Source organism: Sus scrofa, chromosome 5 (assembly GCF_054392235.1).
Source record: "Sus scrofa isolate SSC_HxYL_T2T_F1_AM1 chromosome 5, Sscrofa_HxYL_maternal_Yorkshire_Landrace_v2.0, whole genome shotgun sequence".
Classification (NCBI taxonomy): Eukaryota; Metazoa; Chordata; class Mammalia; order Artiodactyla; family Suidae; genus Sus; species Sus scrofa.
Window position 1 is genome coordinate 58,767,495 of NC_139387.1, and position 24,407 is coordinate 58,791,901.

Genomic DNA, 24,407 nt, shown 5'->3' on the forward strand with positions numbered 1-24,407 from the left:
TTGCTTATGATTTCCAGAGGCATAAACAAGAAATGCCCCAGGTCAGGTTAGTCTTTCAAAATAAGCTAAATTAAGCTTTGTTTGTATGACTGTGCTGGTTTTGTCTGCCCAGGGAATTTTCAAGGCAGGTCTCCATTTGTTTTTGATTTTAACAGTGCCTGCCTATACTTCTGACAGACCTGCTCTGTCTGAAGTACTAATCATAGATAGCTCATTAATTTTTGGGTGGAGTTTATGTTCAGATAGCTTTTGCTATTAAATCACATCATTTCAGGAAGGGGTTTATGAGCAGTTTTTTTTTTTTTTTAGATGATATAATCAAGAAATCATTTAGAATATTGGGGAGAAATGCTTGTATATTACATTCTTTCATTAAGGATGAAGGCTCCGTGAGTCCCCATCGTGGCTCAGCGGAAACGAATCTGACTAGTATCCATGAGGATGCAGGTTCAATCCCTGGCCTTGCTCATTGGGTTAAGGATCCGGTGGTGTAGGCCGGCATCTACAGCCCTGATTGGACCCCTAGCCAATATGTGTTGTGGCCCTAAAAAAGACAAAACGAACAAAAAGGATAAAGTCTCCTGCCTCTGCTTTCAATCTCAGCAAACCTAAATGACAAGCACTTTTGTAGGCTATGTGGATATAGAAGTCAAGAGACTCAATCCTTGCCCTCCTGGAGAATCTTACAGTCTAGAGAAGGAGAGTTATAGTTCCATGAAATGGTGAAGATGTGTTCATATAGATAAGGAATGAGAAGTCCTTGGTTTACTCCTCTACTTAAATGTCTTTTAGTGGTGTGGATATTGCAGACTTAGTGAGGCAAAGAAGACCCTGTTCCAGTCTGGTGTTGGCTTTAGAATTCTACATGAGGAAGGCATTAGGTTAGCAGTCTGAGGAAGGGTAGGGGGATGCTGAAGCTACCTTTAGAGAACATTCCAAGTTAGTTTTGGAAAATGTTGGTTGTCCATATCAGAGTTGGGGGAGGTGTTGCAGGAGATTATGTACAAGCCAAATAAAGTTCCTACCCCCAAACTTCACCTCCTGCCACTGTGTATTCTTCAGTTTTAGTCATTCAGAAATAATGATTAGTTCCTTCATACAAACCAGGTCTCCCCCTCCCCCGACTTCAGACCTTTTCATGTTCTTTCCTTCTGAAGTCTCACCCTTCTGTAGAATACCAATTCCTCCTTTAATATTGAGCCTAAATTGGAATTCCCTTGTGGTGCAAGAGGATTATCCAGTGTTGTCAGTGTCGCTGCTGTGGCTTGAGTGTAGGTTTGATTCCAGGCCTGGGAATTTCCACTTGCCATAGGTGTGCCTCCCTCCCCCCCAAAAAAAACCCAACAAAGCAAAAACTCCAGATTGAGCCTAAATTGGAACCCTTTAAAGCAAAAACTTGGTAAAATGTTAAATGATTAATTTTAGTATTATCTTGATGGGTTTTGCTTTATCTGGGACATTTGAATCTACCCAACTTGTAATTTGTAAATGGATTCTATCATCCAATTTTACAGATGGGGAAAGGGACTGAGAGGAACAGGTTGTCTGACTTTGCTCAGATCACACAGTAATTTAGTGCTGAAACTGTTTAACCTCAAAGCGTTCCTCTTTTTTGTGCCATCACTTTGTATCTGGTGGATGTTTCTGTGTTCATGATATCATCCTTGTTGTTATATGTTTATGTGACTTTGGACACTTCTCTGAAATTTAGAGAATTTTCCATAAAAAGTAGAATTAGAAGAGCCATGTAGTCCTTATTGAAAGGTCACTGCAGTATACAATTTACTTTGTAACATTTTTTTGTGCCTAGTAGTGACAGATTATCGAGAATTATCAACAGTACTGTTTTAAAAAGAATTACTGCTATGACTTTTCTTTCATTTTTAGAAAGAAATTTGGCTCTCCAACGTTAGGATGGCATCCATTTCAGGTTAGTGAGATGATTACATTTTGTCATTCATTTGGTTCTGTTTCTAATTGCATGTTCTGTGAAAAGAAAAAAATTTTGTTTTTCTCTGTACCTTCCCCTCAATTTGACTGAAACTTTAAGCTGCTCTAAACAAGTCTTAATAAAAATAAATTTTAAAATATTTGTTTTAAAATTCTGGTTATGGAAATGATGTTTTTTGCAGATTTTTTTTATTGTGTAAAATACTCCCTTTTTTGTCTTTTTGCCTTTTCTAGGGCCGCACCCATGGCATATGGAGGTTCCCAAGCCAGGGGTCTAATCAGAGCTGTAGCCACCGGCCTATGCCAGAGCCACAGCAATGCCAGATCCGAGCTGCATCTGCGACCTACACCACAGCTCACGGCAATGCTGGATCCTTAACCCACTGAGCGAAGCCAGGGATGGAACCCACAACCTCATGGTTCCTAGTCAGATTCATTAACCACTGAGCCATGACGGGAACTCCAATTGTGTAAAATATTCTTAACAAAATTACCATTTTAACTACTTTTAAGCATACAATTCAGTGGCATTACGTGCATTTGCATTGTTGTGCAACCATCACCAATATGTCTCTGTGAGTTTGACCATTCTAGGTACCTCATATAAGTGAAATCATACAATATCTGTCCTTTTTGTATCTGTGTTATTTAGCTTAAGCATGTCTTTGAACTTCATCCATTTTGCAGCATGTATCTTTTTTTAAGGCTGAATAATATTCCCTTGTATGTATATACCACCTTCTGTTTATCCATTTGTCTGTCAGTGGACATTTGGGTTTTTTAACTTTTTGGCTTTTATAAAAAATGCTGCTGTGAACATTGGTATAATATCTGAGTCCCTGCTTTCATTTTTTTTTTGGCAGGGGGTGGGTTGTATTCTTACAAATATTTGTCATTGCTGGATCACATGGTGTTTCTATGTTTAATTTTTGGGAGGAATCACTGTACCATTTTCTGTAGTGGCTGCACTATTTTACATTCTGACCAAGCAATACATAAGAGTTCCAAGGAATGATATGTTTTTTGATAGCATGCTAGGAACCTAAGAAATTACAAAGTAGAAAATATCACTTAAAGTTTCACTGCTCAGATTAATACTTAACATTTAGGGAGTTCCAGCTGTCCAACGGGATTGGTAGTGTCTCTACAGTGCCAGGATGCAGGTTCCATCCCTGCCCGGCACAGTGGGTTAAAGGATCTGGTGTGGCCATAGCTGTGGTGTAGCTTGCAACTGTGGCTTGGAGTTGATCCCTGACCTGGGAACTCCATATGCTAGAGGGTGGCCAAAAAAATAGAGAAAACTGTAACATTTAGATGTGTTACTTTTCAACAAAATTTTTAACATTTTGTACATATTTTGTAATGTGATTTTTAAAAACAATATAAATATAGAAAATAGACATATTGTTAAATAAATTCTATGTTGTAAATATTCCATTTATGATACTACCCTGTATTTTGTTACTTTGAAGTGACATTAAATAACACTTTTAGTGTTGGTGCCGAACTTTTAGGTGGTCTCCGTTTTTAAAATGTAAGAAAGTTTGCTTTGAACATCTTTGAGTCTAAAGCTTTGCATGTGTCTTTGATTATTTCCTTGAGATAAGCCCCAATAAGTGGAGTTACTTGGAGTGTTTTCAAAGTATAAAAGAAAAACATCCATTTTGCCTTTTCCAGGCAGCTACTCTTGGTATTTTGATGTATTTCCATCCATTATTTTATTTATTTATTTATTCATTTTTGTCTTTTTAGGGCCGCACCCTTGGCACATGGAGGTTCCCAGGCTAGCAGTTGAATTGGAGCTGCAGCTGCTGGCCCACGCCATAGCCACAGCAACACCAGATCCTAGCGGTGTCTGTGAGCTACACCACAGGTCACAGCAATGCCGGATTCTTAACCCACTGAGCAGGGCCAAGGATTGAACCCATGTCCTCATGGATACTAGTCAGGTTTGTTAACCACTGAGCCAAGATGGGAACTCCCCCATTTATTCTTATTATTTTTTAAACTTGACCAGATTATATTGTGTTTATTAATGAGGTCTTGGTGCCTGTTCAGTTAAGAGGTGGATGGTTGGGATGAGGAACTTCTCTGGTTAATGTCCTGTCTTTTGTAGAGTATGACCTACAAAATATGGCCTTTGCTGCATACTATCACTAACCGTGAGGTGACAAAATTAGGTTCTTTTCAAACTTTAAATAAATGATTTTCTTAAATAGAGAATCCTCCTACCCAGCTCCCCAGACTTTAAAATTTATTTAAATATAAATATGAAATGAATAGTGACATAGGTTTTGATTTTTTCTCATGACAGCCTCACAGTCTAAGGGTTAATAATAAATGGAAACAATTTAAGTTATATTAAATACTAACCCAAGAGATAAACGTCTAAGAGACAAAATGAGAGTTACTGAACCTTTGCCCAGTTCTGTCTAGTTATTTTTGGATTGTGTGAGTTATTCTACTGAGTAAGACTTTAAGCTTTATTGGGAGGATATGATTTTAAGATAGCTGAATAATGAAATACATATCTTTTATTTAAGAATAGGTGACTACTTTGAATAGTTGCCTTTACAATGTTGTGCCCCTTTCAAATAACTCACCTCTTTTATTGTTCTACCCACTTGGTTGAACTATATTTGAGATGCCTATGAAATTGTCTTCAGACACTTTGTTAGTTTGGACTTGATGACCTCCCTGGTGGCAAATCACTTTCCTTTCATTGTTAACTTCAGTGTGGGATATTGCCAGAAAACGTGCTATTTCTGAAGAATGGCACCTCCCTTGCATCAGCTGTAAGCTTAAGAACACTGAGGTGTGATCCCTGCTCCATGCCTCGTGCTCTTGAGATATAGTAGCTATAATAAGCCGTCTTTGTCATGAAATATTGAAATCATTCTCTTTTCAGTCTCATCTCCAATGATAAAAGTCACGTGTTGGACATTCTGTGTTAGAGATGGTGTACTTTGGGATAAAAACATTAAAAGACCCTGATGTATTACAACTGTTTTTACTTCCTTATATACTTAGTCCTTTAGGACTTTAAGATATAATGATGTTGACTTTGTAGCCTGAGTTGACATTAACATCTATCTCAGGTAGGACTTGATTGGAGAATCCCTTAGGCTGTGAGTGACATAAGAGATTTACTATAGGGGTTCAGCTTGATGTGAGTGTGGGAGGTGGTTAAGCCCTTTCTTTGTTTCTGTTGCCTGCCTGCATGTCTGGCACCCAGCCTGAAGTTGGGAAGAGAAGAAGCACATGCCATGGGGAATGCCAAAACAAACGACTTCTTGTGAAGATGAATCTTACCAGAATCTGTATTAGTCTCTTACTGCCTCAAAGCCTCCAGTTTAGGCAATGCAGAACCTGCCAGCCTGAAGGCTGGTGTACTGCCCTGTGGAGTTGCACACAACCTGGCTGAGTGTTCAGAGAAGCTGGAGGAGGGGACCAATAGGATCTGGAGGAGCTGCAGGCCCTGTTATTTCCCCAAGGAGATCTAGCAGCAGCTGGAATTGTGGACCCAGCTGTTGTCCCATGCCAATGAGGTCAAAATGTGGCTACTGCTTCACTTCTACCTTCTAAATCTCTGGCTCCCCAGCATGACACAAACGCCCTGCATACAACCAAATACACAACCCCAAAGAGGACAGGAATTCTCTATTCATCTTTGATATGCTCAGCCCTCTTCTTGCTGAATCACATCCTCCTTAATCTTCTAACTGAAATCCTGAGATATGAGGTAAGCCTACTATTAACACATTTTATTTTAGAATTTAGGGGAATGGGAGCAGGACCATCTAATCAATCCATCCATCCATCAGCCAGCCAACCACCAACACGAAAACCTAAATTTGGCTTATATAGGAGTATCAAATAAGGAAGAAACGTGTATAGCCATTACAGTTCTTGGTTCGTACTTGATCATGTGGTCAGAGCTGGTATTTTATAACTGTCTTCTTTAACTTCTCATTCCATATCCCTTTGTTCTCAGCAAGCACCTGACCTGGTGGTGGGACCTTGCTTGGTGGGATTTGCCTTAGCAGTTTGCTTGTAGTGGGTTTTTGTAGTTTTTCATTAACTCTAGTCAGAGGACATGGGAATACCAAAAGGCGCCTTGGAGGATCCCCTGCAGTCCAGGTGTACTTCTCCTTACTCCTTCAGTGTCACTGCAATCCAGTTCCCTTTAATGGTCAGGATCACTCACCCTAGCCAGTCTAGTAACTCCCTTCTCTGCCCATCGATTTCCTGGCATGAGGAACCCAAATTGGCCAAGTGGTAGTTCAACTTCCAGTTAATGGAACCATTGCTTTTTTCCCTGGTAGAAGCAGTTCTTTCTTGCTAACTAAGACTTCTAGACCCATAGAGTCCAGAATTTCAGGGCTGGGACACAAACATTTTACTAGTGGATCACTAGGGGTAATAGTAAGAGGAGCCATTCCCATTCCCAGCCCTCTTTCCCAGGCCTGGGAGGCCTGACTATGGGAGGAACAGCACTAGTCACTGTTTTGGAACAGTTACACTGCCTTCCTCTTCGTCTTTCCTAACAATAGAAGTCCTTACTTTTGGGTCAGGAGACCAGTGTGTGAACTCGGCTAGTTGCTGAATATATCTGTTTTAATTACGCACTCCGAAACTGGGGAAGTAACCAGAAAGCGGGTTTGAGGACCTCGTAGCCCACCATATGCTAACCCTGAGCACAGCTGCATTCTTCACCTGCCTTGCCTAAGTCCAGGCCATACTCTTTGCCTGGGGGTTCACCATTAGTGACCTTTGGTCTTCCAGGAATGATCAGTTTAGAGTTGATGTCCAGAAATTCCTGAGAAGTTATTTTCCTTTTCCCAGTAGGCAGTTACCTTGATTGGTTTCTCTGGAGAAGGATAGTGGTGAGATTTATGACGTAAAGTTTTAGCTGTATAGGAGAGTCCTTTTGCAAAGGGCTTTATACAGGGGGCCCTGGGTCTATAAATGGGCTCATTTCTGGGAACTCTTTGAAGGACTGTGACTCTGTTGTGGTGATCTAGATCAGACTTGTGTTTACCAGAAACAGGGCTTTGTATTCTGCAGATCAAGTAATCCATTTTCATGTCAGACATCATGATCAACTAGCCAGTGCCAAAGATGTGGGTCAGACTGTTCTGGTTACTGCTCCTTCTCTGTTGCCCGTTGTGACACCCATGTCTATCTTTCCTTTGGTCCTGAATTGCCAGCATTTAGCCCTTATCTTCGAATCCATCATTCTCATTGACTGAAGTAGTCTAGTTCAAAGGTAGTACTTCCCCATCATTCCTGGCTCAGAGAACAGCATTCCAGACCTCTTGAGGGAGGCTGGGGCTCCCCTTGTGAATGCATTTCTTACAGCCTTGGTGTCAGGCGTGTCCTCTGGATCATCCTGAGGACACAAGAGAGTGGATGATCAAGTTACCTGATAATTCACTCTAGTACTCCTGTCTCCCTCACCCAGGGATCCCCTCCTTTAGAGTAGACCCCGGAGATTCTAGCTGCTTGACGTCATTGGAATCTCCACCTGTATCATTCCACCCCAACTTTCTGATAGTCATCTTTGGAGCCAGCTAAGTACATTATTAGAGCCACTCCTGGCCACTATATTTAGCACACTAAATCCAGAATTTCTTATTAAGTCCACACCAATAAATGTTTCATTCTGTCCACCTTGATTTTGTAGCCTTAGGATCTGTTTCCATGTATACTCTCAATTCTGCTGATAGATCTTGGCAAATGCAACTCTTGTGGTGTGTTTCATGTCTTCTCACAGGTCATAGTTTTAGACCTCATCCTCTAGGGTCTTTCTGGGTCTTGAAGCATTGAGAGGTGTGTGTAGGGGGCTAATCTTTAGGGTGATTAGCCTGCCCTTGCAGGGAAGCTATGTCAGGAAATGCCATTATAGGCATTTCAGGCAGGAGGAGGTTTCTTTTAGGAAGGGAAGGAAGGGCAGAAGAAACTTGGCAGAACTTAGCGGTTCAAGGTCCCCTGCTTCATTGGGATCTGCCTGGATGTTCCCATCCCAGTTGCGTGATCTCACTCCTTCAAGAGAAGAAGAGTCCCTGCAAGATTAGGAATTCAGTTTGTGTCATAACTCAGCCACCTTCAGGATTTAGACTTGTTGGCATTCAGTAATCTCAGTGCTATAGCTACAGGAGATAAGGTCTTCTTTAGGATAATCTTAGAAACTTTGATGTTCTTTTATGCAGGCCTGCATTTCTCTTGTCAAGTGCCCCAGCATACTTAGAATTAACCAGTCAACCCCATTCTTTTTCTTCTTTTTTTCTTTTTCACTATGCCGGTGGCATGTGGAAGTTCCCAGGCCAGGGATCGAACCCATGCTGCTGCAATGACAATGTTAGATCCTTAACCTGCTGCTCCATAAGAAACTCCTTAACCCAATTATTCTTAACAAAAATAATTTGGGACAGCTTTCTCTAGCTACTTAATTGCTAGTGTCTGTAGGTTATAATTTAATTTCATCTATTGTATGCCATGGAAAACCATTGTCCCTTTTACCACTGCAAAGAAGAATCATTAATGCCCTTAAAAATCTAATATGATCACAGGCTCAATTCCTTGTGGTCCAGAAGCAATTCAGAGAACCCATCTTTAAGTTTCTGTTCCTCAGGGACAACATTTGGTGTTGGTTAGGTGTCAGAGAAGTTGAATCATTATGAATGATGTAAAGGATTTATTACAGGGGTTAGTCTCTCCATGCAGATGGGACCTGGTGAAGATGTCTACAGCTGGGTTAGAAATCACAAGTGCCAGCAGTAGGGACAGGAAGATGGATGTGCGTGTGGGAGGATAAGATGAGCTGAAACCCACAAGGACAAAGTGAAACCCGTCTGTCACTGGAACTCATGTCAGTGTCATTGCCTCCAAGGCTCTGACCTCTAGAAGACCGGTGCCCTGAAGAGGAGCTAGTGCATTTGCCACAGAAAGTTGCATGTGAACTCAGACAAGGATTCAAAGAAGCTGAAGAAGCTGTAGGTCAACCTGCCCTCCAAGGAGATTTAGCAGGAGGTAGAGGATCTGACTTCTGCCCCCTGTCAACAAGGTTAGCCAGTGGATCCTCTACAGTGTTGAGTGAGCCACAGCACTGTCTGATCTCGTGCCAGCCTCTTCTTTTATTTCTACCTTCCAAATGTCACGTAGGCTTCTCTGGTGGCCAGCCCTAACCAGAGTCATGCAGGCAGTTGGTGCAAAGCCACCAGAGCATCCTATTTTTCTTTTTATGGCCATCCTGTAACATATGGAAGTTCCTAGGCTAGGGGTCAAATCAGAGTTGCAGCTGCTGGCTTATGCCACAGCCAGATCTGAGCTGCATCTGTAACCTATACCTCATCTTGTGGCAACACCGGATCCTTAACCCATTGAGCAAGGCCAGGGATTGAAGTTTCATCTTTAGAGACAACGTTGGGTCCTTAACCAGAGCATCCTTTTTTTTCCTTTTTTTTTTGTCTTTTTGTGTTTTCTAGAGCCGCACATGGAGATTCCCAGGCTAGGGGTCCAATGGGATCTGTAGTTGCCGGCTTACACCAGAGCCACAGCAATGCCAGATCATCCCGCAACCACATGGTTCCTAGTCGGATTCGTTAACCACTGAGCCACGATGGGAACTCCCAGAGCATCCTATTTTTAAGTTATAACCGTAAGATTTTATCTCATGAAAAGACGTTAAAACTGGACACTGATTAAAGCACCAAAAACATTAACATTTTTCTAGCTTTCGCTAATGTGATGTCAAAAGAAATCTCACTTTGACTTTAATACTTGGATTGAGGAGAATTGTACGTACGTTAAGGCTTCTTTATAAATTAGTATGCTGGCATTGTAATACCAATTCCAATAGCATGCCTGATTTCTCTTTTCACTGTTAAATCATGTTTATAATCACCAGCTGGTTTCCATTTGACCATATGAACCCCAATATGAATGTTTTTGTGAAATTATAGCTAAGTAGTTAGGGTATTACTTTATTTTTAAAATTTTTAATTTATTTTGGTTTTTTAGGGCCACACCCATGGTGTATGGAGGTTCCCAGAATAAGAGTCAAATTGGACTGTAGCCTCCGGCCTATGCCACAGCCACAGCAATGCAGGATCCGAGCTGTGTCTGTGACTTACACCATAGCTCATAGCAACGCCAGATCCGTTACCCAAGTTAGGGGATTACTTTAAATAACTTCCTCTTGCTTCAGAGTCTGATCACTTTACTGAAATGATTTAGGAAATGGTTGGACCACTGCTTTAAAACATAATGAAAATAATAATTATTATTTATGTCCATATTATTTGTATTTAAATATTTATTTATATTTAAATGCTTAACTGTGTGCCAGGTATTGTGTTAAGAACTTTCAATATGTTATTTCATTTTTTATAGCACTACTATGAAAATTAGGTATCATTCCCATTTTACAGATGGGGAAATTGAGGCTCAGTTAAGTACTTTAGCGTGAGGACACCCTTCAGGTAAGAGGAAGACCTCAGATTTAACTCCGGTCTGGGTGGTTCAAAAACATATGCTCTTAAGCACTCTGCTATTCTACTCTAAGTTTATAATCTTTATGGTGAGGAATGTCCAAAAGTCCATAATAAAGAGATCTAAAATTGTAATTAATTCTGTTTAATCACTGTTTCTTTTTTCTTCCCTTGTAGCTCTGAGTGAGGAACTGGATTCTATAACCAATGAGTTACATGCAGTAGACATTCAAATTCAAGAACTTTTGGAAAGGCAACAGGAGCTTATTCAGAAAAAAAAAATCCTTGAAAAGAGAATAAAGCAGTGTTCAGAGGATCCTGATGCTGGGGAAAGCAGTGAATATGATTCTTCACCTGCCTCTTGGAATAAAGAAGGTTTGCTTTTTTTTTTTTTTTCTTAGCTAGTTTTGTTTCTTCCTTTAAAAATTTTTTTTGGTCCTTTTAGGGCCACACAGTGGCATATAGAAGTTCCCAGACTGGAGGTTGAATCAGAGCTATAACCACTGGCCTACACCACAGCCACAGCATCCAAGCCATGTTTGCAACCTACATCCCAGCTCACAGCCAGATCCGTAACCCGCTGAGCAAGGCCAGGGATTGAACCTATGTCCTCATGGATACTAGTTAGGTTTGATGCTGCTGAGCCACATTGGGAACTCTTCTTCTCATTCTTTAAACTGGAGTTAAATCATCATGCCTGGGTCAGTGCTTTCAAGTAGACTTAGAGGTGACACTGGCCTTTCCTAAGCGGCAGGGAAGCTTAGAGGCAGGTCATTCTTTACCCACTGTGCTCTTTTTAAATGAAGATTTGATTATTCAGACTTAATTTTTTTTTGTCCAAGTATGATTCTAGCAACAGGAATCAGTGTTTGGAAAAATACAGTACTTATTTAACTTAGTTTTCTAAGTCTTAACTAGAAAAAAATTAAACAATTAAAAAATTCAAACTCCTTGTCAAAGTCGTCTAGTTCATTCTCCTGTCCTGGTGAACAGAGCTTTGTTGGTTCAAGATCTTGTGTAGCATCGTAATTATCATTAATTGTGGAATACTGTAGCTATAGACAGAATTGCAGTGCTTTTGTGGGTTTGTTTTCCAATGATTCACTTTTAAACAAGATATTTACACCAGAAATTCCAGATAATCGTTAACTTTGTTCATGATATTTGAATTTTCTATGATACTATAATTCCCGGTCAACATTCTGATTGTTTTTCAAATACCTGACCAAGTACCCTTCTTCTCCATGTAGGTTATTTCTCGCTGGCAAACATTGTCCTTTTTTTCTGATGTCCTTTTCTTATGTGTCATTAAACTTGGCTTTGCTTAGCTTAGTGAGTTAAACTGATCTCAAAATTATCATTATAAAAGTTAAATTGTGCACAGCATTAAAAATCTTATATGTGTGTGTGTGTGTGTATATATATATATATATATATATCTGATTATTCTATGTTATAAACACAGCCATTCACGTCTGTCTTATTTATAATCCTAAATAGTTCTAATCCGTTTAGCATGTTTTTCTCTTTCTAGATTTTCCATGGTCTGGTAAAGTTAAAGAAGTTCTGCAAAATATCTTTAAACTGCAGAAGTTCAGGCCACTTCAGCTGGAAACTATTAATGTAACGATGTCTGGAAAGGAAGTATTTCTCGTTATGCCTACAGGAGGTGGGAAGAGCTTATGCTACCAGTTACCAGCGTTATGTTCAGACGGTGTGTATTAGTAAAGATTACTTTTAAGATGAAGAAACATCATTTCTCTTAATATGTTTTTAAATCCTTAAAAAAAATTTCTAACCATACATTTGTAAAAATAAGTATCTCAATGCTAACATTTAAAGAGTTCACTGCGCCATGATGGGAACTCCAATAAAGGTTTTAATAGGGAAATAAGTCAGTGCAAAGGTCTGGTCTAGGGGCTGTTAGGGAAGGCTGTCCTGGGGAAGTGACACTTGAGCTAAAAGCTAAAGGATAAGTGGCAAAAAAGGACAGGGGAGGAAGGAAGATGCTCATGCAGGGGAGCAGAATTTGTGAGGGCCCAGAAGAAAGAGAAAACATACATGGTGTGGTGTACTGAATAACGTGAAAGCATCTTAGCATGGCAGACAGTGAGAGGTGAGACATATAGACAATCTTTACAGTCTTTAAAGATCTTTTTAAAACTTTTCCTTAGATTAGTGGAAATCCATTGAAGGGTGTTAAACAGGTAAGAAACTTGTCCAATTTGTAGTTTAGAAGGATATTTACAGCAGATGGAGGAATTCCAGAAATATTTAGGCAGTAGAGTCAGTAGGACTTGATATTCATTGGCTAGAAGAAGAGATAGTCTAGGATCATGCCCAGATTTCAGGCTGGGACAGATGGTGACATTGTTCATTAAAATAGGGCCCCCTGGAGAAGGAACTTATTTAGGGATGGAGGGAGGGGATGATGAATTTAATTTGGGGCACTTTGAGTTTATAAAGTCTGCAAGACCTCTAGTTAGAGTTGTCCTCTGAATTAGAGCATGTTTGAGTGGAAAGCTTGGTTCTGAGAGCTCTGAGGTCACCGAGATGGGGGCTGTTAGGGTTGATGGAGATCACCACTGAAGTGAATGATAACATCCTGAGCACCGTGAGAAGAGATGAGGGTCCAGAACAGAAAGCACAACACTAAGAGTCTAGGGGTAAACAGAGAAAGAGGACCTTGCAGACAAGGCTAAGAAGAAGTAGCAGAGTATATAGGAGGATAGTCAGGACAGGATGGTGTTATTTCAATACTCCAGGATGGATGGAGTATTGAAATACTCCCAGAGAAGGGAGTTTGAATAAGGAAAGTTCATTCGGTTTAGTGACAAGGGATTCATCTGTGGTCTTGTCTAGAGCAGCTTCAGCAAAATGATTGGGTGGAAACCAAATCTCAGTTGTTTGGAAGTGAGAGGAGTGAAGTGGAAGTAATGAAAGGGACACTCTTGGAAAGAACTTTTATGGAGGGAAAAAGGCAGAGGCCCTAAATTAGGTGTCCCAGGTTTCTTTAAGTTTGAGAGACTTGACCATGTTTACATGTAATGAGAAGGTGCCAGTAATGAGGGAGAAATTGAAAATATAAGAGAGAGGACTAACTGAGAGTGAAATTCTTGATAAAGTCTTAACCTGAGTATATTTTAAAAGCTGGTCTGCTTTCTGCCCGAGGTTCTTTCAAGGAACCAGTTACAGAAACATAGGGTCATAGGACTTTAACAATGTAGAATATTTCTAGCTCTTGTAGCTGTGAACAATTTCAGTTCTCAGAGAAAGGGATGTATTACTAGAACTTGAGTCAGTTGATATACTGTTCACTGATTTTCTGCTTAGACTAAATTAATCTGGTGTAGTAACTGGACAAATTCTCATGTAACTATTATTCTGGATTATATAGCTTACCAGGTTTTCTTTGGAAATTTTTGGAATAACTTTTTCCTGATGTAACTGGATAGTATTTGACTTGATTTATATCATTTTACTGAGATGACCAGTACTGTTTTTTTGTTGTTGTTATGGTGGTGGTGATTTTTGTTGTTGTTGGTTTTTTTTTTGGCTGAAACTGTGATATATGGAAGTTCCTGGGCCAGGGATTGAATCTGAGCTGTAGCTGCGACCTATGCTGTAACTGCAGCAACTCCAGATCCTTTAACCCACTGTGCCAGGCCATGGATCGAACCTGTGCCTCCCCGGTGACCTGAGCTGCTGCAGTTGAATTCTTAACCCACTGCGCAAGAGTGGGAACTCCAACTGATTGCTAAAAATGGTAGCAAATTCAAAATGATAATATCTATATATTTTTATAGGACTGGATAGTGCTAGAGATTTCTGTTTCATCTTGTATCTGCTTATTTGGCTTTTGACCATTTATTGGTATCTACATCATTTATAAATGAGGGTTAGAAATAGGTGATATATTGCTAAAGCTGCATTGAAAATCAGTGTGAATTAATAGGAGCAGGCCAAAAGTTACAGTAAAGAAGGTAAATGGTTGAAACTCATCCTGGTGGTCATATAATTTTAAAGTACATTTCTTTCTCGTTTAGGTTTTACACTCGTGATTTGCCCATTGATCTCCCTTATGGAAGACCAGTTAATGGTTTTGAAACAATTAGGAATTTCAGCTACCATGTTAAATGCTTCTAGTTCTAAGGTATGCTTCTGTGGCTTTTATTATATTTTATTTTTGATTTACGCTGTTCACCAGAGTATGAACCTTAGCTCCAACTGAGTTGCTTATAAAATTAAAAAAATGATAACTTTGTATTGGAGCTGAAAACTACTTTTCCTAAGTCAGTTCTAGCCTATGGCCTATTTTGGATGGTCCATGCGCTAAGATTAGTTTTTGTACTTTTAAATGGTTAAGAAGAAACCAAAAGGAAGATAATATTTTGTGAAGTGTGAAAATTATAAGAAATTCAACTTTCAGTGTCCATAAATAAACTTCAACGAAACAAAACCATGCTGATTCTTTTATGTGTAGTCTGATTGTTTTCACACTGGAATGGCAAAGTACTTGTGACCTATGGATCACAATGTCTAATATTCACTATGTGGCACTTTATAGGAAATGTTTACTGACTGTTTTATAGTATCCATTCTGAGCTAGTAGGTCAGAATTTCTGATTATGCAAAATAATTAAATACAAAAATTGTATTAGTAACAAGGTACCCAACCCCTGTGGAATTTCTTCTATTTGGGAATGGACCTTCATCTGTAGAATAAAGCATTTCTCAGGTATTCTTTTTTAAAAAGCATATTAGTGAAATTTTTAAAAAAATATGCAAAAATAGAATGATATAAAAATTGCCATGTATTCATTAAGTACTGTTAACAGTTATCAATATACGGCCCATCTTTTTTCATCTGTATATCCCCAATTTCCCTCCCTACTTCCCCTTGGTTTATTTATTTGAAACAAGTCCCAGGCATCATATCATTTCACTTATAACTTCTTCAGTATGTATATCTAACATTTAAAAAAAAGGTAACTGCAATGTGATTATCATAACTAAAAAATGTCATATTAGTTCCTTAAAGCCATCAAATAAAAGTATTTGGATTTCTGTCCCAATCAAATATTATTATTTTTAAACATTTTCCAGATAAGATTAATGCATTATGTTTTAGTTGTCAGATCAATAGGTTTCCCTTGTTTCTTATTTGTTTCCCGTGCAAATTATTATCTAGGTTTTTGTTTGTTTTTGTCCTATAGTTTCTTACATTCTGTCTTTTCCTGATGCAATCTTGTGTCTGATGTTGTTTAACTTGTTCCTTTTAGTTAGATATAAAAGCTTGATTGTATTTGGGCACTTTTTTTTTCTTTGCAAGAGTATACTTTCCTTGGTATCATTCAAGGGGTATATAATACCCGGTTGCTTTTTTGTAATGTTAGCTTGATCAGTGAGTTCAGTTTATTGTCTCCCTGCTCTATAATTATCAAGATTTTTATCAGCTTTTCATCTAATGGTTCTTAGCAGCCACTGATGATTATTACCTGCCTTAGAGTGTTTTTTAATTAGGGGGTTTCAAAATGGGGATTTCTAATTTTCATTCCTTATATTAGCTAGATTTTTTCTAATAAAAAAAGTTTTTCCTTATTTAACTCTTGGCAGATTGAAAATTCTTTCCCTTTCTTCACCAGTTTTCAGAAAGAGTTGGTTTTTCAGTATTCTCCAAGGTGCTCAATAAATTCTTTTGGCTTTTTTTTTTTCTCAAGTGTCATTATAAACTTATGGATTTTTAATATGTTGTCTTTTATTTTATTTTTATTTTTTGTCTTTTTAAGGCCACACCTGTGGCATATGGCGGTTCCCAGGCTAGGGGTTGAATCAGAGCTGTAACTGCTGGCCTACACCACAGCCACAGCAACTCAAGATCCGAGCCGCATCTGTGCCTACACCGCAGCTTACAGCAGGGCTAGATCCATAACCCACTGAACAAGGCCAGGGATTGAACCTTCGTTCTCATGGATGCTAATCAGATTCATTTCTGGGGAGCCATGACAGGAACTACTGTTTGATGTCTTTTAATACATCATTATTCTTTTTTGTACTGAAGAAGTCCTATCTTTAAGTAGTGAGAGTATTTAGGTAGGCTCCTGAATCTTTTCCTTCACCTCATAGCTTTTGATTCTTTGTTTTCTTTCTTTTTTTTTTTTTTTTTTTTTTTTTTTGTCTTTTTTGCTATTTCTTGGGCCGCTCCCGCGGCATATGGAGGTTCCCAGGCTAGGGGTCAAATCGGAGCTGTAGCCACCGGCCTACGCCAGAGCCACAGCAACACGCGATCCGAGCCGTGTCTGCAGCCTACACCACAGCTCACGGCAATGCCGGATCGTCAACCCACTGAGCAAGGGCAGGGACCGAACCTGCAACCTCATGGTTCCTAGTCGGATTCGTTAACCACCGCGCCACGATGGGAACTCCCCGATTCTTTGTTTTCTTTTGTAAAATATTCCGTGCTCATTTTGTATATTTCCTCCCAGATCTGGAATCAGCATATCTTCAAGAAGCCCTGATTCCCTTAAATTTTCCCGTGTATTTTTGCTTTATTTAAACTCTTGTGTCATTATAACTGCTTTCTTATTCAGCAAAATGCATTCATGGAGAACATTGCCTTCTCATACTGTACTTCTTTAAAATGGAAAAAGAGATACCCTGCTACTTCTACTACTACCACTAGAAAGTACAGTTGACCCTTGAGAGGGTTAGGGTCACTAACCATCCCTGCAGTCAAAAACCCACATATAACTAACTTATAGTCAACCCTCCACATTCACAGATTCAACCAACTGGGGATCATGCAGTACTGTAGTATTTACTGTTGAAAAAAAAAATCTACATATAAGTGGACCTGAGTTGTTCAAAGTCAACTGTAGTTGGAAGGTTTCAGGTAATTACAGGTTCATGCCATATCACTTCTGCTTGAAAAGTTGGAGAGAGAGAAAGGAAAAAGCTAAGTCCGGTTTTCTGGTTGCCTTTATTGATAGTTCATAGGATGTGAATATAACTTTTTTCCCCCTTGCTTCTCTACTTCTGTGCCAGAAGTACTAGTATTTTTTGGCACCTGCCCAATTCTGAGAAAAGAGCCTATGTTTGCTTACCTAAGATTTTTGAGACATTTAAGACCAGTTGAAATACTTACTACACTTTGGCCATTTCTTTTTTTTTTTTTTTGGACTTTTTTTAAAGGTTGCACCTGTGGCATGTGGCAGTTCCCAGCATAGGCGTCGAATCAGAGCTATAGCTGCCGGCCTGCACCACAGCCGCAGCAATGCCAGATCTGAGTCTGTGACCTATACCACAGCTCATGGCAATTGCCTTGACCCACTCAATGTGACCAGGGAGTGAACCCTTGTCTTGATACTAGTTGGGTTTGTTAGTGCTGAGCAACAATGGGAACTCCTACTCTGGCCATTTCTTAACAAAACTAGGAATATTTTGAGAAGGTAACAAATTGCTTTGCTAAGATAATGTAAGCAGTTTTAACTTTCTCTTTGTAGCACATTTACCAATTTTTTTAGTCCTAATTGGGTTAGAAGGAAAGTATGACATCTAAGGTTGCTAAATATTATAGAAAATAGTAACAGCATGAAGAACCTAATAGGTTAAGATTTACTTTTATTATATACAATATATAAATATGTGTATTTCATATTATAAAGTCTTAAATTAGTAAGATACTTTAGGAATTCCCATTGTGGTTCAGTGGAAATGAACCTAACTAGTATCCATGAAGATGTGGGTTTGATCCCTGGCCTTATCCAGTGGGTTAAGGATCTGACATTGCTATGAGCTGTAGGTTCAGTTCCTTGCCTGGGAAATTCATGTCTCAAGTGCGACCAAAAAAAAAAAAAAAAAAAAAAAAAAAAGAATAAATTTTGTTTACAGATCCATGAAATAATTACAAATTTAATGTTAAAAATAATAAAAATCTACCTTTTTCATCATACCTATTGCATTTAGCTCACATTTTGGCATTTATTGTGAAAAATTTAGGATTAGCCTTCATGGAATAAATACTTAACAGAGTGTCTTCACATTCTTTTTTTTTTTTTTTTTTTTTTTTTTTTTGTCAAATGAAATTTTTTTTTTTTTTGTCTTTTGTCGTTTTGTTGTTGTTGTTGTTGTTGCTATTTCTTGGGCCGCTCCCGCGGCATATGGAGGTTCCCAGGCTAGGGGTTGAATCGGAGCTGTAGCCACTGGCCTACGCCAGAGCCACAGCAACGCGGGATCCGAGCCGCATCTGCGACCTACACCACAGGTCACGGCAACGCCGGATCGTTAACCCACTGAGCAAGGGCAGGGACTGAACCCGCAACCTCATGGTTCCTAGTCGGATTCGTTAACCACTGTGCCACGACGGGAACTCCAAATGAAAATTTTTAAATCAACACTTGGGTTGTAGGTAAATAACTAAAATGCTATTTGCACAGCTGCCCTGAAGTTTAGTACTGAGGCATCATTTTGATTTTAATAAACATCTGCTGCTAAAACAGCCCAAGACTGTTACTTCTGAGTAACGAATGTCTTCTTTTATCACTTAGTACTGCAGTATGCTAGCTGAGCTCTACTATCATTGTGTCTGTTTTTCCCTTCAATAGGAGCATGTGAAATGGGTCCATGCTGAAATGGTAAATAAAAACTCCAAGCTGAAGCTAATTTATGTGACTCCAGAGAAAATTGCAAAAAGCAAGATGTTTATGTCAAGACTGGAAAAAGCCTATGAAGCAAGGAGATTTACCCGAATTGCTATAGATGAAGTTCATTGTTGTAGTCAGTGGGGACATGATTTCAGACCTGGTATGTATGTTGTATCTAAAACTCCTTGATGCTCTGGACTGTTTTCTTGCTCAGCTTTACTTGATAGAAATCCCTGCTTCCATTAAATTTACCCTTTTAGGTAGTTATTGCTTATTTTTTTGGCCTTAATTTCCTGGGAGCCAAGAAGCAGGATCTTTTGTCTCTACGCCTCGCCTCCTATGGTAGGTTTCTTAGTCTAATTGCCTCTATCTTTTGAAATGTGTGTTTATTAGCAAATATTATACCGTCCCATCTTTAGCAATAAAGATACTCCTTCACATCTGTTGAGGAATTTGCATCTACTTCAAAGTTGTCATCTTTTTTTTGTCTTTTCTAGGGCTGCACCTGTGGCATATGGAGGTTCCCAGGCTAGGGGTCTAATTGGAGCTGTAGCTACACCACAGCTCACGGCAACACCAGATCCCTAACCCACTAAGCGAGGCTAGGGATCAAACCTGCAACCTCATGGTTCCTAGTTGGGTTTGTTAACCACTGTGTCACGACAGGAAGTCCTAAAGTTGTCTTTATTGGTCATTCTGGGTATCTTCAGCATCCAATTCTGAATCTGTGCCCAACTAACTGCTCAGTGTTACAGCTCTGTGGCTTATTCTGGTTAACTTTTTACTCTTTGCTCCTCCAGCATAATCCTCAAGTCATGGCCTGAAACAGATTACTCAGACTTGTTCTGTACAAAATATCTAAAAATTAAGCGAACGGTTTGGGTTTTTTGTTATTGAGTTGTATGAGTGCTTTATATATTTTGTATATTAACTAACCCCTTATCAGATATATGATTTGCAAATATTTTCTCTCATTCCATAGGTTTTCTTTCATTATGTTAATGGTTTTCTTTGCTGTACAGAAGTTTTGGTTTGAGGAAATCCCACTTTTTCTTTTCTTTTCTTCTTCTTTTTTTTTTTTTTTTTTTTTTTTTGCTTTTGGTCTCAGATTCAAAAAATCATTGCCAAGACTGATGTCAAGGAGTTTTCCCTACATGTTTTTCTCTAGGAGTTTTTATGGTTACAAATCCTACATGTTTGGGTCTTTAATTTATTTTGGGTTGACTTTTGTATATGGTGTAAGTTAAGAGTCTAGTTTTATTCTTTTGCAAGTGGCTGTCCAGTGGTTATAAACAGTTAACTGGAAAAAGAACCTCAAAGGTATCATGGAGGTAAAAGCTGAAAGAAGCAACTGCCATCCCCAGGGCTAAGGGAACAGGAAGAAGAGTTTAGAATTCGTGAGATTTAGAAAGCTAGAGTATGGCTTTGTGGAGCTAACACTCAGACCTATGGGAGGCCCAGGCCCCTGGTGTGGTGTCTGTTTGTGGGGGCAGAGGCAGGGTAGACCTGTGATGACACTAGTTTTCCAAAGGTTGGAAAACTGGCAACTGTGTTCAACTGTTACTAAAAAGAGATAGTGCTGCTGATGGGATGAACAGCCTTGCTGAGGAGACATTGTCAAGTACACGAGCAAGCACAGAGGAGGCAGACGGAAAGGGGAGCACTCTTTTCTGCCCCAGGCCTTGTACTCTTCTTCTAGGGCCGCTGGCAAAGCACAGATGTAGTGGGTGGGTTCTCCACTCCAGAACTGAAGAGCAGAGTCAAGAAGGGTGGAGTTGGGGGTTCATAGTGGCACACCATCCTTGATTTATCCTACCTCTGCAGATCTACTCCACTATTGAGAATTGTCAGCCCCGCCTCTAAGTTGAGTCTTAAGTTTGTCCACCTCTCTCTGTGTGTACTGCTATTTCTTTTTTCTTTTCTTTTCTTTTTTTTTTTTTGTCTTTTTTTTTTTTTTTTGCTATTTCTTGAGCCGCTCCTGCGGCATATGGAGGTTCCCAGGCTAGGGGTCCAGTCGGAGCTTTAGCCACCGGCCTACGCCAGAGCCACAGCAATGCGGGATCCGAGCTGTGTCTGCAACCTACACCACAGCTCATGGCAACGCCGGATCGTTAACCCACTGAGCAAGGGCAGGGACCGAACCCGCAACCTCATGGTTCCTAGTCGGATTCGTTAACCACTGCGCCACGACAGGAACTCCTGTACTGCTATTTCTTAAGTCTAACTGGGCTCTTTTCCACTGGTCTGCAGTAGCTCCCTAACTGGTCTCTATTCCAGTCTTACTCCTTTACAGTTCATTCTCTGCCAGCAACCAGATCCAATCTTGGTACTTGTCCCCCTGAACTACTGAGCAGATTCTCTTTGTATTTTGAATAAAATTCATATTCTTTTTATTTATTTATTTATTTTTGGTCTTTTTAGGGCCGCATCCACGGCATATGGAGATTCCCAGACTAGGGATCAAAGAAATCAGAACTGTAGCTGCTGGCCTATACCAGAGCCACAGCAATGCCAGATCTAAGCCACATCTGAGATCTATACCACAGCTCAGAGCAGCACTGAATCCTTAACCCACTGAGTGAGGCCAGGGATCGAACCTGCATCCTCATGATGCCAGTCAGATTCATTTCACTGAGCCATGACGGGAACTCCAAAAATTCATATTCTTTTTTTTGTCTTTTTGCCTTTTCTAGGGCCGCTCCCACGGCATGTGGAGGTTCCAAGGCTAGGGGTCTAATTAGAGCTGTAGCTGCCGGCCTACGCCACAGCCACAGCAGCGAGGGATCTGAGCTGTGTCTGTGACCTACAGCATAGCTCATGGCAATGCCAGATCCTTAACCCACTGAGCAAGGCCAGGGATCAAACCCTCAACCTCATGGTTCTTAGTCAGATTCGTTAACCACTGAGCCACGACGGGAACTCCCAAAAATTCATATTCTTAACTGGGGTCCATAAAAACCATATGTGATCTCTCTCCTGTTTATCTCTATTGATTTCCTCTTTTCCTCCCTGACTCTTATACACCAGCTACAGTGAGCTTATCACTGCGACCACTTCTTACTCTCTAATAATGAGATACTATTGGTTTGCTCATCGCATTGTCTGGTTTCTTTGCTTGGATTGTAACGTCTTTGTATAGCATCTTTGTTTTGTTCACTGCTTTATCTCTGGTGCCTAAAGATGTGCTTGACACATAATAAAAAATACTCAAAATATGTCTATTGATGAATGGATGAATCTCGGACTCTTTCCCTCTCCCCACCTTCTCTATCTCCCAATAGTCACTAGGTCCAATGGGGTTTTAGTTCATGTGTTTCTATCAGTCATTCAGATTTATTCTCAGTGTCCTGCCTTTTTTTCATTTTCTCTATTATTTTCCATTCTCTTGCTGCCTCCTTTTAATTGGTCTTTTTTCGTCTTTTGCCTATTCCAGCCCATTCTTCCTGCTGCCACCAAAAGATGATTTCTGAAACATAAATAGACTTATGTCCTTTCTCTGCATTAAAAATTATATCACTCCTCATTTCCTATAGGATAAAGTACTAGTTCCTCAGAATCAACTACTGTTCAGCCCATAGTCTTACTTAAACCTGCATTTTTGTACTCTTCAGCCTAACAGTATTGGTCAGGGTTGGGGCAGGGAAGCAGAGCTATTACGACTGTTAAGGGATAAGGGATTTATTTGAGGAAGCATACCTTGCACAGTCGTTGAGGGGAGCTGGGGAAGTGAAGGTCTGAAGGGAGAGTTGGAGGATCAGAGAAAAGTCACTAACCAGCCCTGAAACTCTGGTGCAGGAGGACCAACCGGTGCTGTAGGGAAATTTGCGGCTGGCACGGCCACTGCCAGAGGGGCTGCTCAGGGCAGCTCGGGTGAGATCTCTGGTTAGCTTTTCTTTCTGAGGCATCCTCCCCTCCTTGGGTCTGCTGCCGGGCACTTGTGGGCCACTGTTGATGAGCAAGGCCTGCATTTGGGAAAGAAGAGCTGAAGGAGGAGTGAGGAAAAAAAAAAAAACGGGACAGGCTGGAAGTGACTGGGCATCTATCCATCATCTTGTCTGCCCAGAAGTGAAGTGGGAGATTTAACTAAAAGACATAAACTCCCTTGTCTGAAAAAGCAGCAGCTTTTCAGTTCTGCTTGCCTTGTACCATCCTTGTAATTATGTAGCAACTATGTGCCCTGTGTCCAAGCCAGCAGCTCTGCTAATGGTGCTTCAAGCATTGCTTACCAGTTTTGCTTCTGTAATCTTGGTTGCTCAGTTTCTTAGGCAGGAACACTGTCTGCTTGGGGAAGGGGGAGGTCCCAGCTGCTTACATGGGAAAAACAAGACCTTATATGGTCTAAAAGTGGCTGAGAACAAAGATCTGGTGCTCAGACTCCGGAGGTGACTCCTCTGATCCCGCACCAGTGCTGAATAAACCTTGCTTTTCTGCATCTCTGAGTGCCATTTGTCTCCTGCTGCTGCCAGGGTTTCTGCAGTTTCTGCAACAGAAGGACCTTCGGAGAGTATGGCAGCTGCTTCCCTCCTGCCTCCCAGGCCTTACACAAGCTCCCCTTTGGGTCCGGCTCTAACTTGGAACCTTCTAGGGAATATAGTTCCCAGCTCACTGATATTGACAATAGATCTGTCCAGCACAGCACCCTGTGATTTAGCCGCTCTGAACCATTTGTTGGCACTTGTACCTGCTGAGTATTTTCATGGCAGTGTGATTGCCATGTATGCGTGCTCCATTTCCTCTGCCTGATATTTTCTTCTTCCCTTCCCACTGAACTTCTGCTCAGTTCTTCAAGACCCAACTCAGATGTTATCTCCCTTGAAACTTTTACTACTTCCCAAGCAGTTGCTTTCTCCTCCCTGTTTTCTTCGTAGCCCTCTAGCTTAGCACTGAGCATTTTCTACCACATTTTTTTTTTCACTGTTCTGCTAATAGTTTAAGTACTTATGGGTGTACTCAGGGGTGATCTAGATGTGTATGATAAATATGAGCCGAGAATGGTTTCCCTGAAATGTGTTGCATAAAAAAAACAATGCCCTCACCAAGCATTCTCTGGTCTGAGTTTGCCACTTTTGGAATCATCTGTGGTAGAAAGGCTTTGACTGATGGCCTTTTCATCTCTTGTCAGTTGTAATAGATTCAAAGACTATGGCTACTCCCACTCTGCCTCTTGAAGCCACTGTTCAGCATGTATATACCTGCTTATTGGAAATGTTTTGATATTCCCTGTTGAAGACACCTATGGCCACAGGGTTTCTGAAGAACCAATTAAGAGTAAAGCCAGCCTATCACAAAGGCAAGGCAGCCACCACACCTCAGATACAGATAG

At 40.3% G+C, this 24,407-nt stretch overlaps 1 protein-coding gene across 4 annotated transcripts in view; it reads left to right on the top strand.

The window, feature by feature from the left end:
• The window catches only part of RECQL (RecQ like helicase), a 46,091-nt gene that overhangs the window by 4,314 nt on the left and 17,370 nt on the right, over positions 1-24,407 (top strand). For 2 of the 4 annotated variants that reach the window (XR_014845301.1, XM_085024717.1), the window contains exons 2-5: positions 10,620-10,817; positions 11,977-12,156; positions 14,489-14,595; positions 19,046-19,244. Coding sequence is in view for 3 of the 4 variants with exons in the window: in XM_085024717.1 (XP_084880843.1) it covers positions 10,620-10,817; positions 11,977-12,156; positions 14,489-14,595; positions 19,046-19,244 (684 nt within the window). In the remaining variant the exon portion in view is untranslated. 4 annotated transcript variants of the gene reach the window in all.